The 11,969-nt window shown below is 44.3% G+C and overlaps 1 protein-coding gene across 1 annotated transcript; it reads right to left on the bottom strand.

Moving 5' to 3' along the window:
• Nucleotides 1-2,648: 2,648 nt before the first annotated feature.
• LOC120519219 (tripartite motif-containing protein 16-like) lies at nt 2,649-10,753 on the bottom strand. Its single transcript, XM_039742379.1, has 3 exons — nt 10,654-10,753; nt 6,091-6,156; nt 2,649-3,404 (listed from the first exon to the last, which is right to left on the bottom strand). The coding sequence occupies exons 1-3, from the start codon at nt 10,670-10,672 to the stop codon at nt 2,851-2,853; spliced, it is 639 nt and encodes a 212-aa protein (XP_039598313.1). The 5' UTR covers nt 10,673-10,753; the 3' UTR covers nt 2,649-2,850.
• Between the last annotated feature and the right edge of the window lie 1,216 nt (nt 10,754-11,969).

Below are 11,969 nucleotides of genomic sequence, written 5' to 3'. Positions count from 1 at the left end.
ATTAGTGATGAGTGAGTGAGTCAGTCAGTCAGTGAGTCAGTCAGTCAGTCAGTCAGGGCTTTGCCTTTTATTAGTATATATATATATATATATATATATATATATATATATATATAATATTTTTGCTCTTCATTACAAAACTAGCTGTGCTACATGTCTAAGATGAGTTGAATTCTAAGTAATCAAAGTAGATCTCAGTATTAATGTTTGCAGTGCACCATCTGTGGGAATGTATTTTGAAATGCATGTAGTAATAAAATGAACTGCAATTATCATTCCAACAGATGGTGTATCACAAATGTTTGTAGTAGTACAGTGCATTAATACAAATGTTTGTGATGTGCCATCTATTGGAATGACAAATGCAATGCTTATGTCTCTGTTATATGACATTCTATTGGCAGAGCTGAAGCACAACAAACTGCCGCAGGTCTGGACCAGCAGTTGTGTGCCAGCAGGGAGGTTTACAGGCTGGTATGGTGCCCACTAATCACACTCACCCTAACACACATTTTGTCATTAAACTGCTGGACGATATCAGAGGTGATGTCTGGTGCAGCGGCTCTGTAACTCGATGATATTGATTAGCATGGGAGTCATAAAAGCTGTGCAAATGTTTGTGAGGCGCCATCTGTTGGAAAGACAGAGACAAAGTGACTGGACAGATACACAGACAGACACACAGACACTTGTCCTTTTATTAAAGAGGATTAATCATAAACAAGAAGTCTTAAATATCATTAGAACATTCAAAATATGAGATATGATCAGAGGAATTTACAAATCAAAAGTTACCAAATGAACAGATTTGACAAATAACAATCGTCCATATTTTATTTTATTTTGTGTGTTTTGATCTTTTTAGTTTAATAAGCAATTCAAATTTTACAAACTGTGAAGCAGTAACAGGCCATTTATCTCGGTGAATGTAACACCTAATCATAATAAACTAAAGATTCATCTAAAATAAGTATTCTTTTACACATTAATTATTATTAAACCAAACTGTCCTTCAAGGTCATGTCAATATTCTGAATATTTTTTAGATCTCACCAAACACTTCACATCCTAACTTCTCGTGTGTTTAATATGCAGAGAGGCCACAAGAGGGAGCAGTTTGGCTCCATAAGAATCAGCTGATGTCACAGCCCTGAAAGTCACAGGAATGTCACTAAGGTGCAAGTCACATGACCAGCGTCTGAGTTGACAGCACATGATGAGGACCACAGGAGCTGACGTGGAGTCAATTATATGTGACTGGCGATGTGTCCAGTGTGCTCATCAACTTTTAAGTGACATTTTGCCCTGAATGTGCCCACCTGCCCACCCTGCTGACTGACATTTCCATTTTATTAATCCTGAGCTCTAAAAGCCCCCAAGGTCAGCAGGAGATGACCTCAACCAACACAAACATCAGACGACAGGACTACATGGCTTTCAGTGTGTAGAGTTTGAACGACTGTCAGTGTGGGGCTGTGACGAGGACCTGAGTGACCAGACAGACCAGTGGCTTTATGAGGTGACACAGCGGGGACTGAAGCAATGGCCGAGGTGACAGGAGAGAGAAGAGGGCAGCATGGCTTAGGTCAGCAGTGAAGAGCTCATCGGGTGACAACCTGTCTGATGAGCGAGTGTTTAAAGAATCAGACGTCAGTCACACATCGAGATACGGATTTGATCAACGAGGAATACAATCTGTGATCACAGGACGGCCATCAGCGTGTGACGAGTCAAAGAGGAGAAAATCAGAGGGAGGAACAAAACTGACAACACACAAGTGACACACTCGTCTGACTCACTCTGTCTCAGGTCACTCATCTCACCCTTTATCACCCTGACTCTCTTCTCTATCATCCTCACCCCTCACTCTTTATTCACCTTCTCCTCTTCCTTTTAACCCCTCAGGCTCCATGAAGATGACAGATTTAGAAGTCATAGTCGCCATCTGCTGGTGAGGCCTGTAATACACAGTGGGGGGGCTGTCAGCCTGGGCCTTCATTGGCTTCTTCACACACACTGATGTCAGGTGACACGATACTCCTTGAGGGGTCCTGAGGAAATTGTAAATGAATCCTGGGAATGTGGGTGTCAGTGGCAAGATAAAAGTGTCCCCAAGTGTCACATCTGATTGTCACTTTGAACATCAACAGTGAAGGTGAAGTCAGTCAGCTGACTCATCTCCTTGATGTTTGGTGACAGTGGGAACAACAAGGAGGAGGTGCAATTTAATGTCTAACGTGACACCAAGTGACTCAATAAAACACCAAACTCCATCAGTATGGCCGACATGTGACTGAGTGGTGAGTCCTCATCTTTAGACATTCACAATGAATTCATTCAGAGGTGACAGACCACCAGAGTAACTAATAGAGGGGCAGACAATGTCTGTTCAGAGGCCAGCACTCCAGTCACTTCTGTCACTCTGTGCTCCTAAATAGTCACTGGAATGAGGCTCTGGATACTGAGACAGGCATGTGGTCCAGATGGAGCAGCACTACTGAAAGGCGCTATATAGACTGACTGACAGGTGACATTCAGTGACACTCAGAGGACACAGCAGTTGGGGTGTCAGCCTGAAGGACATGTGGCTGTGAATCAACAGTGACCCCTGCTGGTCAGACTGGTATTTGTAGGTCTGAGGTGTCACCGCCCCTCACTATGACACACACACCTGATTGGCTACTCAGACCCAATAATAATGGAGACCCTGACAGCCGCCTCGCCCCGCATTCTCATCCACCAATTCACTCACAGAGGTGCTGCCCCCCCACCTATAGTGGAAAATTTAATTTTGACTCCAAACTCCAAACACAAAGACACCTGAGCTTGTAGGGACATCAAGTGACCGGTTCAGGGTACTGGTAAGTAGTCACATGGTGTCAGATGGCTGATGGTTACACTGGAATTATTGTTAAGCCAAAACCCTGGACAGAGGGGCTCAATGAAGGAGGTGTTGAACCTGTGCAGGAGGGTCATTGTGTGTGAGACGCGATAAAATGACAGAGAGCCAGCAGGCCAGTCCAGATACACACCTATTCTGGGGCTGTAGGGGGCACCGATTACAATCTTCTTGTTATTGTGATGCACAGAGTACTGGGAACGAGACCACCGCAAACACCAGGACTTCTTGTTGTTTCCAAGGACACACTTCTTATCCTCTGCTTTCCTGCTCAGTCCTTTATATGCGACTCCAATCCTCATGATGTCTCCACTGCACTCCACCTCCCAGTAACAGCGAGTCCCAGTCAGAGCCTCTCCGCACAGAACTTGACAAAACCAGTCAAATCTGTCAGGATGATCAGGATATTCAGTCACTGTCCCCTCACGTGTCACCTTCTTGTTCCCTTCAGACAGACAGAGGTCTCTGTGTGCCGTGTTAATGTCCATTGTGAGGGGACAGAAGTCTGAAAGGAGAGAAAAGAAAACGAGTGAGGAAATCTGGGAGTGTGTAACGGGACTGGGGGCGGAGCAGACAATTAACAAGAACAAATCAGGAGCTGTGCTGACGAGACACTAATAGTAAAGAGCTCATCTGATTGGACAGAATCTGTGGGGATTAAAATTAAATCATAAAAAGACAACAACAGACAACAAAGAGAAAGGCAGGCAAGTCAGTCATTTGAAAGTCATCTCAGTCGTCAGAAATTATGATAAACAGCATAAGGTCACCATTGAGGTCAGAGTTCTGATGGACTGTCCACACTGACCGCTGGCTTTATTAAATGACATGTTTTATTGTCACAGTCCACCTCTTTAATTTAAAATCAATCAACTGTCACACTTCACAACCACATCAATTATTTACATAAAAGCTGCAATCACTGTTTACTATTTTTAATCTATCTATCTATATACAGTGGTGTGAAAAACTATTTGCCCCCTTCCTGATTTCTTATTCTTTTGCATGTTTGTCACACAAAATGTTTCTGATCATCAAACACATTTAACCATTAGTCAAATATAACACAAGTAAACACAAAATGCAGTTTTTAAATGATGGTTTTATTATTTAGGGAGAGAAAAAATCCAAACTTACATGGCCCTGTGTGAAAAAGTAATAGCCCCCTTGTTCAAAAATCACCTAACTGTGGTGTATCACACCTGAGTTCAATTTCCGTAGCCACCCCAGGCCTGATTACTGCCACACCTGTTTCAATCAAGAAATCACTTAAATATGAGCTGCCTGACACAGAGAAGTAGACCAAATGCACCTCAAAAGCTAGACATCATGCCAAGATCCAAAGAAATTCAGGAACAAATGAGAACAGAAGTCATTGAGATCTATCAGTCTGGTAAAGGTTATAAAGCCATTTCTAAAGCTTTGGGACTCCAGCGAACCACAGTGAGAGCCATCATCCACAAATGGCAAAAACATGGAACAGTGGTGAACCTTCCCAGGACTGGCCGGCCGACCAAAATTACAAGAAGAGCGCAGAGACGACTCATCCAAGAGGTCACAAAAGACCCCTGGACAACGTCTAAAGAACTGCAGGCCTCACTTGCCTCAATTAAGGTGTTCACGACTCCACCATAAGAAAGAGACTGGGCAAAAATGGCCTGCATGGCAGATTTCCAAGACGCAAACCACTGTTAAGCAAAAAGAACATTAGGGCTCGTCTCAATTTTGCTAAGAAACATCTCAATGATTGCCAAGACTTTTGTGAAAATACCTTGTGGACTGATGAGACAAAAGTTGAAAGTTTTGGAAGGCAAATGTCCCGTTACATCTGGCGTAAAAGGAACACAGCATTTCAGAAAAAGTACATCATACCAACAGTAAAATATGTTGGAGGTAGTGTGATGGTCTGGGGTTGTTTTGCTGCTTCAGGACCTGGAAGGCTTGCTGTGATAGATGGAACCATGAATTCTACTGTCTACCAAAAAATCCTGAAGGAGAATGTCCGGTCATCTGTTCGTCAACTCAAGCTGAACCGATCTTGGGTGCTGCAACAGGACAATGACCCAAAACACACCAGCAAATCCACCTCTGAATGGCTGAAGAAAAACAAAATGAAGACTTTGGAGTGGCCTAGTCAAAGTCCTGACCTGAATCCAATTGAGATGCTATGGCATGACCTTAAAAAGGCGGTTCAAGCTAGAAAACCCTCAAATAAAGCTGAATTACAACAATTCTGCAAAGATGAGTGGGCCAAAATTCCTCCAGAGCGCTGTAAAAGACTCATTGCAAGTTATCAAACGCTTGATTGCAGTTATTGCTGCTAAGGGTGGCCCAACCAGTTATTAGGTTCAGGGGGCAATTACTTTTTCACGCAGGGCCATGTAGTTTTGGATTTTTTTTTCTCCCTAAATAATAAAGACCATCATTTAAAAACTGCATTTTGTGTTTACTTGTGTTATATTTGACTAATGGTTAAATGTGTTTGATGATGAGAAACATTTTGTGTGACAAACATGCAAAAGAATAAGAAATCAGGAAGGGGGCAAATAGTTTTTCACACCACTGTATCTTTTATATAGTGTCTTTCCCATCTGTCATTGTCTCTCTTTTTCTTTCTTTAGTGTGTTTCCTGTCATCTCTTTTTATTATTTGACTGTCATTCTTATCCAAGGTGACTCCCATCATCTGAGATTCCATTGTTTCCTTTTCTTTGTCCAATCAGAGCCCAGGCAGGTGACTTGACTTGCTGAGGTCACACAGTGGTGTCAGTAGTGGGATTTGAACCCACGACCTTAGGGTTTGAACTCCAAAGTCTTCAGCACCACATCACAATGCATTTTCTCCTCCTTCTGTCCAATCTGAGGTCAGCTTTACTCTGGTGGTCTCATCAGGTAGGTGGGCTACAGTCCTGTAGACCCTCAAACATCTTGAGAATATTAGAAACTGTGCTCACTGGAACATGAAGCTCTGTGGAGGAGGTCTTGTAGACTTCACCTTGAGTTAAACAGATGTCTTTGGTGATTCACTGCCTCAGTCTCTCTATCCCATAATGCACCAGTCACAGGACCCCCATCACTCTCAGCCCCTCAGTCACACAACACTCAGACTTTCATATCCTAAGCCTGTCCTGCTCTATTAAAACTTCAATGATTTTTATTGTGATGATCCATTCAGTCAAAGCACAAACTCACATTTTAAAAAGTCGTCTCTGCTCTGAGGTTCAGGAGGCTGGAGGGCGAAAACTGGAGCTTCATGAGCTGAAAAGAAAAAGAAAAGAGAAGAAGAATGGAAACTGAGAAGATGGCATTGTGGGATCTTAGTTTAGTTCTTAAACATGGATTACAAATGCAGGGGAGTTCAAATACAACATTTATAAAATATACAAGGGCTGGCAAATTAGGCCATATGTCGATCTGAATATTCATATTAATAATAAATATAAAGGGAGTCAGAGAGTATTGAGACCGCCTCACTTTCTGCACACTTTACCGTGTTGTTGATTTAATTTTAAATGGATTAATGTGCCTGTGAGAGTCAGTTGTACGTCACTGTGCTGATTGTACACTTGCTGGCCTAATTCTTCGATTAGAAAGAACCGCAGCTACAGCAGAGAGTAGATAACACCCTTCACCATCTCGCTTCAAGTACTTTGATAGATTTGTATATTAAAGTGTATGTGTGGTATCTAAACAGAAATAAATTAATACAATAAGTGCACAAATACAAATGAAATACATATATGCACATAACTAATTAAATGTCAAAGTTACACAGTATTCAGGAAGAGCAATGTTAAACATCACTCATCTTTACGTATTGTTTAATCAAACCAGTAGGTGGCACTATTTACAAGAATAAAAGAAACAGCGTAACGTCCAAGATTATGGAGGAATATTTCGGACAAAATTAAATAAATAAATAAATAAATGCGCAAATAAATAAAAGTAGGCCTACTGTGAAATGTGAGCATAAATAAATAAATAAATAAATAAATGTGTCACGAAATATGTTTTTTGTTGCTTTTTTATTTATTTATTTAATTTTGTCCGTAACATTACTCCAAACTATCATGAAATACACATTGAAATAAAACTGTCACTTGCACTCGTCAAAGTTGAGAGGGTGGGCTCTAACACCCCCTCTAGTTATTGATTGGTGAATCGATAGCAAAAGAATTAATTAGAGAAATGTTTACTACTGCAGATGAAATGGATTCTGAAAGTGACAGTTTTATTTCAAGTCTTATTTCATGATGGTTTGGAGGAATGTTACGGACAAAATTAAAAAAATAAATAAAAAAGCAACAAAAAACATATTTTGTGACACATTTATTTCTTTATGCTCACTTTTCACAGTACTTTTATTTATTTGCGCATTTATTTATTTAATTTTGTCCGAAATATTCCTCCTTGCAAGACGGCATTCATTTACAAAAAAAACCTTTACGTTTAATACTGTAGCGTTCTGTTCTTCATTGTAGAGTTCTGTTCTGCAGTTTGTGTTCTGTGATTTACATCCCTCTCAGTTATTTATTCTGTTGTTCCTGTTATTTCTGATGGACTGTAATAGAGTGGAAGGTAAAGGAGGTTCCGGAGGGATGGGGGTGGAGCCGAGTTGGGGTTGGAGCCGAGGCGGGGGTTTTGTGTAAGCGCTGTGAAAAAGGAGGAGGGGTGTGGGGTGAGGGAGGAGAGGAGGACGTTCTTGTCAGCCTAACTAGGAAAGTTTTTTTGATTGCTGTCTGTTCGGCGTGGTTGTGGCCAAAAGTAACCATTTTTTTGTTTGTGAATAATAAAGAGGGAACTAACCAAGTGACCGCCTCGGATCGTCATTACATCTGGAAGACGCTACACTGGTGTCAGAAGTAAATACCGGCGGATTGTGCTCGGCTTTCGGGTGAGCTAGCTAGCAGCTTCCAGCTAACCCTGCTATCACCGTGAACAGCATGGCCGCACAGCGGGACAACGCAGGTGCTCGACCAAAAGTCAAGGAGGAGGTGGAGTACGGTGATAACACTGATACACCGGGACGTAGGATAGACGCTCTCCGTGATATGGAGCACGTAGCTCGCCTGAGGCAGACGGCCAGGATGCTAGCTGCGGATGCCGGATTCAGCGCGGGGTTGGCGGGGGACGGCGCTGGCGCGCAAAAATCCACCAGGAAGGAGGGGAAGCCGAACGTAAACAGAAATGGCGGCCCCCTATGTGACCAGCCGCAGATGAAAACGCCGAAATATTCTGGTAAGACTGACTGGGAGGCCTTTTATGCCCAATTTGAACTGCTGGCGAAGGCTGCGGGCTGGTCCGAAGACATTAAAGCATTTCAGCTGGCTCTGTGCCTCACGGATGATGCCTCGCGCTGTCTGCTGTTACTTAGCCCAGAAGAACAGAGTGTCTATGAGGCCTTAGTTGGGGCCTTGCAGCGGTGTTTTGGACAATTTAATCAGCCCGCTGTCCTGCGCTCTGAACTGGCTAATAGACAGAGACTGACAGGGGAGCCGCTCCGCGTTTTGGCTGCAGAGATTGAAACGCTGACAAGGAGGGCTTACTCGCATATGCCAGCCGTGGTGCAGAGCGAGCTTGCAAGGGGACCAATTCATCCGGGCTCTGTCCCCGAGGGACCTGCGGGCACAGACGCAGCTGGCCCACCCTAGCACGCTGCAGAACGCTTTAGAGATAGCGCTGGAAAGGGAGCTGGTGGGAGCTACGGCTAAGACTGATGCCTTCACCTGTAGCCCTGTTGCTTGGGCCGTGGGTAGCGAAATTCAAGGACCAGAGAGGCCGGCGTGGGTCAGCGAGCTGACAGAGATGATTCGAGCTGTGTCACTCCAGCCCCCGCAGAGCGGCCGATCTCGCTGCGGAGATCTTGTCTGCTGGGTGTGCGGCCAGGGCGGCCACATCAGCGTGCGGTGCCCAAAGCGTGCTGACCGACAGGGAAACGGCCCAGGGTCTGCGTAGAAGGGACGGCGCAGACCCCTACTCATCAGTCCCACTCCGTGGGTCCGTCGGGGGATAGAGCCCACTTGCAAAGCCGGGAAAGTATGGCTCAGCTTTCCCCAGAAGCAGACGACGGCGCGGAATGGATCAGGGTCGTCGGCTGGACTCATGTTGGGGACTTCTGCCATGTCCCTATCACCCTGAAGGGGGCGCTCTGTGTAGCTCTAATAGATATGGGCTCCACTGCCACGCTCCTCAGACCCGACATGGTTCCAGCAGGGACGCAGTTGGAAGCCACATCCATCAAGCTTCGAACTGTAACGGGGGATTTAACTCCCATGCTGGGGCGGGGGCTGGTGAACATCCGGGTAGGTGGCCTAGTAGTGGACTTTAAGGTGTGGGTTGCAGCTGTACAGGATGAGTGCATATTAGGCCTAGACTTTCTAAGGGCAGCTCGGTGTGTACTGGACTTGGGGAAAAACACACTACAGTTCCCGGGGGGTCCCATGGTGCAGATGGTCCGACCTGCGCAGTCCCAAAGCTCACTTCCAGCGCCGTCGAATGCAGCGGGGACCCATCAGATGGAGGACATACCCCTGCAGGTGGACCCACCTGTCCCCGCGCACGCTGTCATTCACACCAGGGGAGATGTACAGCCACAGTCCTTGGTCCAACAGCCGTTGTCGGGGGAGGCTGACAGGTCGACGGCGGTGAAAGAGATCTGGAGGTGCAGCTGTGATGGCCTGCAACCCGAGTAACAAGAGCAGCTGTGGCAGGTGTTGTGGCAATTCATGGACATCTTCGCACTCTCAGAAGAGACCGGCCTGACACACCTGGTCCACCATGAGATCGACACAGGGGACGCGCGGCCGATCAAGACACGCCCCCGCCACCTCCCCCTGGCACATCAGGAGGCCGCTGACACGGCGATTGAGGAAATGCTCAGCGCAGGGATCATTGAGCCGTCCAACAACCTGTGGGCTTCGGGGGTTGTGATGGTCCTTGGCTGCTAGACCTTAGTTTGTGTTTAAACAAATCGCTGTCTTTATGTGTAAACGTACGTAATTCATAATTTATAAAGTGTGTTTGACTCTGAGGCTGCACTCACTGAAATGTTCAGGTGGTCCTCAAGTACTCAGAGTTCTGACGCAGTCCTCCAATTTGCTTATCTTACCCACCAAAATATATCAAATAAATGCTTTTAAATGTCGGTGGGAGACACGACTTCTGAGCAAACAACAGCAGGCATATAAAACACGAGAGCCCAGGGGGAGCACAGCTGAAAATGGATGAACGTGAACTTTTAACGTGGACTCCATCCAGTAGAATGTAATGGACAGCGAAGACAGCAGGAGCAGATTGAGATGTTCTGATGTTATAAAGCACTGACGCTGAGCTCAGTTTGATTCCATTAACGTCTTCTCTGTTCTCAAATAAACAATTCATTTGTGCTCTGAGCCGGCTTAGCCATTTAAAACACATTTCTGTTCATTAATCTTAAGGTGAGGAAAACAAAGGCAATTAAAATAATCCCAAAGTTAAGTGAAAAAAGAACTTTTAGGAGAGTATATGGAAAAAGTATAAGGAGTATAACATTTCAAGTTAAAATTCGAAAACATCTGATTAAACTCAGCTGATTATTTAGAGAGTTTGTTATCACTTAGCTAATGACTGTGAAAGGCACTATATAGTAAAAAATAATAAACGGCAAAGGATGGCAGATAAATGTTAAAGAGCAGGCCTTCTTCAGTGTCCTCTTATTGTCACTCTGGTCCTGCTAATGGACTTCAATAACAAACACAATGTCACCAGACGCTGTACCTGATGGAGGCCTTGTCATGATGTCCCACTGGCTGATCTTCTCCAGACTCTTTGTCAGACTTGACAGCTCCTTTCTCAGGTCCTCAGATGAGAAATCAGCGGTGACAGTGAAGCTCAGCGAGTCTCCATCAGCAGGAAGGACACAGCGAGAGGAGAAAGTCTGGACAAGGAGAGAAGAGGGGACGAAGATTTCAGAAAGGAGACATTAAAAAGTAAGTAATGCTGATAAGGGGGGTCTTCTGAATTAAGGATCAGTGTGGTGGGCAGTCAGCATGGGTTTAGATGGTGAGAACGCCTGTCATTGACTTGTTGGTTATTTATGAGAGAATATTTGGTGGAGTGTAGTGGAGCATCAGAGATTATCAACCTTAACTATCAATGAGCTTTTCACACAGGACTCCATGAGGGGAGAGTCAAGTTAAAGGGACTGAGGGGGCAGGTGGGTCCAGAATTGACTTGGCACACAAAACAAGGTGTTCAGATTTTTATGGTTCTGAGACAAACTTAATTAAATTAAATAAAATATAAAGAATAACACATGTAGGGAGAAAGCTCTTTAATATGATTATACAATTTAAGGTCTGCAGCTCATAAGTGTGACTTGTGAGGATACCCTAGTAGCCTTTGATTCTTCATCATCACCATCATCATCATCATCATCTTCAATCATACAAAAGAGAGAAAGCTACGGTAAGCTGAGATATGTAGCGACCACCATGTGTGGAGTGTAAATCAAGAAGAGAATCTCAATAATGTCTATGAAACACAGTCGACATCAGGACTATTGTGTGGAGTGTGAGAGAAAAACACATGAGAAAGATGAGAGAAGAGACTGGACTGTGGGGTCTGAGCTGTGAGGAAATGCTGAAGGATTTGAATCTCATCAGTTTAAGGATGGAGACATCAGGAGGTAGCCTGGCTGAAGAGTTGGCATCATCCATTATTAGATGTCATCTTTTACACTTCATAAAAAATTCACTTTTTCATACAGACAGCTGTAGATTCATCTGTCTGTCATGTACTTGAAATAAACAACTTTGAGATATTTGTAAATAGAATATTGGAAATGTTAAGGAAAAATGAAAAGACGATCTGTGTTGGGCTGAATGGCATGTTCTTGCCATGTTGTACAAACTCCTCAGATCGAATTCCTCTCTAAATGTTCTCCGGTCCCACACATCCCAATCTGATCAGACTCCCTGTGAAGTGTCGCTCTCACCTGCAGGAAGTGGAGATGGTCCTTGGTCTCTGAAAGCTCCTTCAGCTCCGCTTCTCTCCTCTTCAGCTCCTCAATCTCCTTCTTCAGTTGCTCCATT

Source organism: Polypterus senegalus, unplaced genomic scaffold (assembly GCF_016835505.1).
Source record: "Polypterus senegalus isolate Bchr_013 unplaced genomic scaffold, ASM1683550v1 scaffold_4190, whole genome shotgun sequence".
Lineage (NCBI taxonomy): Eukaryota > Metazoa > Chordata > Cladistia > Polypteriformes > Polypteridae > Polypterus > Polypterus senegalus.
This window is presented reverse-complemented; position numbering and strand designations above follow the sequence as displayed.

Excerpts from the sequence above, each read along its gene's own strand:
- LOC120519219 (XM_039742379.1), bottom strand. Across the intron at positions 3,405-6,090 it reads CAGAGACGACTTTTTAAAAT|ACTTCTGTCCCCTCACAATG; the intron begins GTGAGTTTGTGC and ends CTCTCCTTTCAG.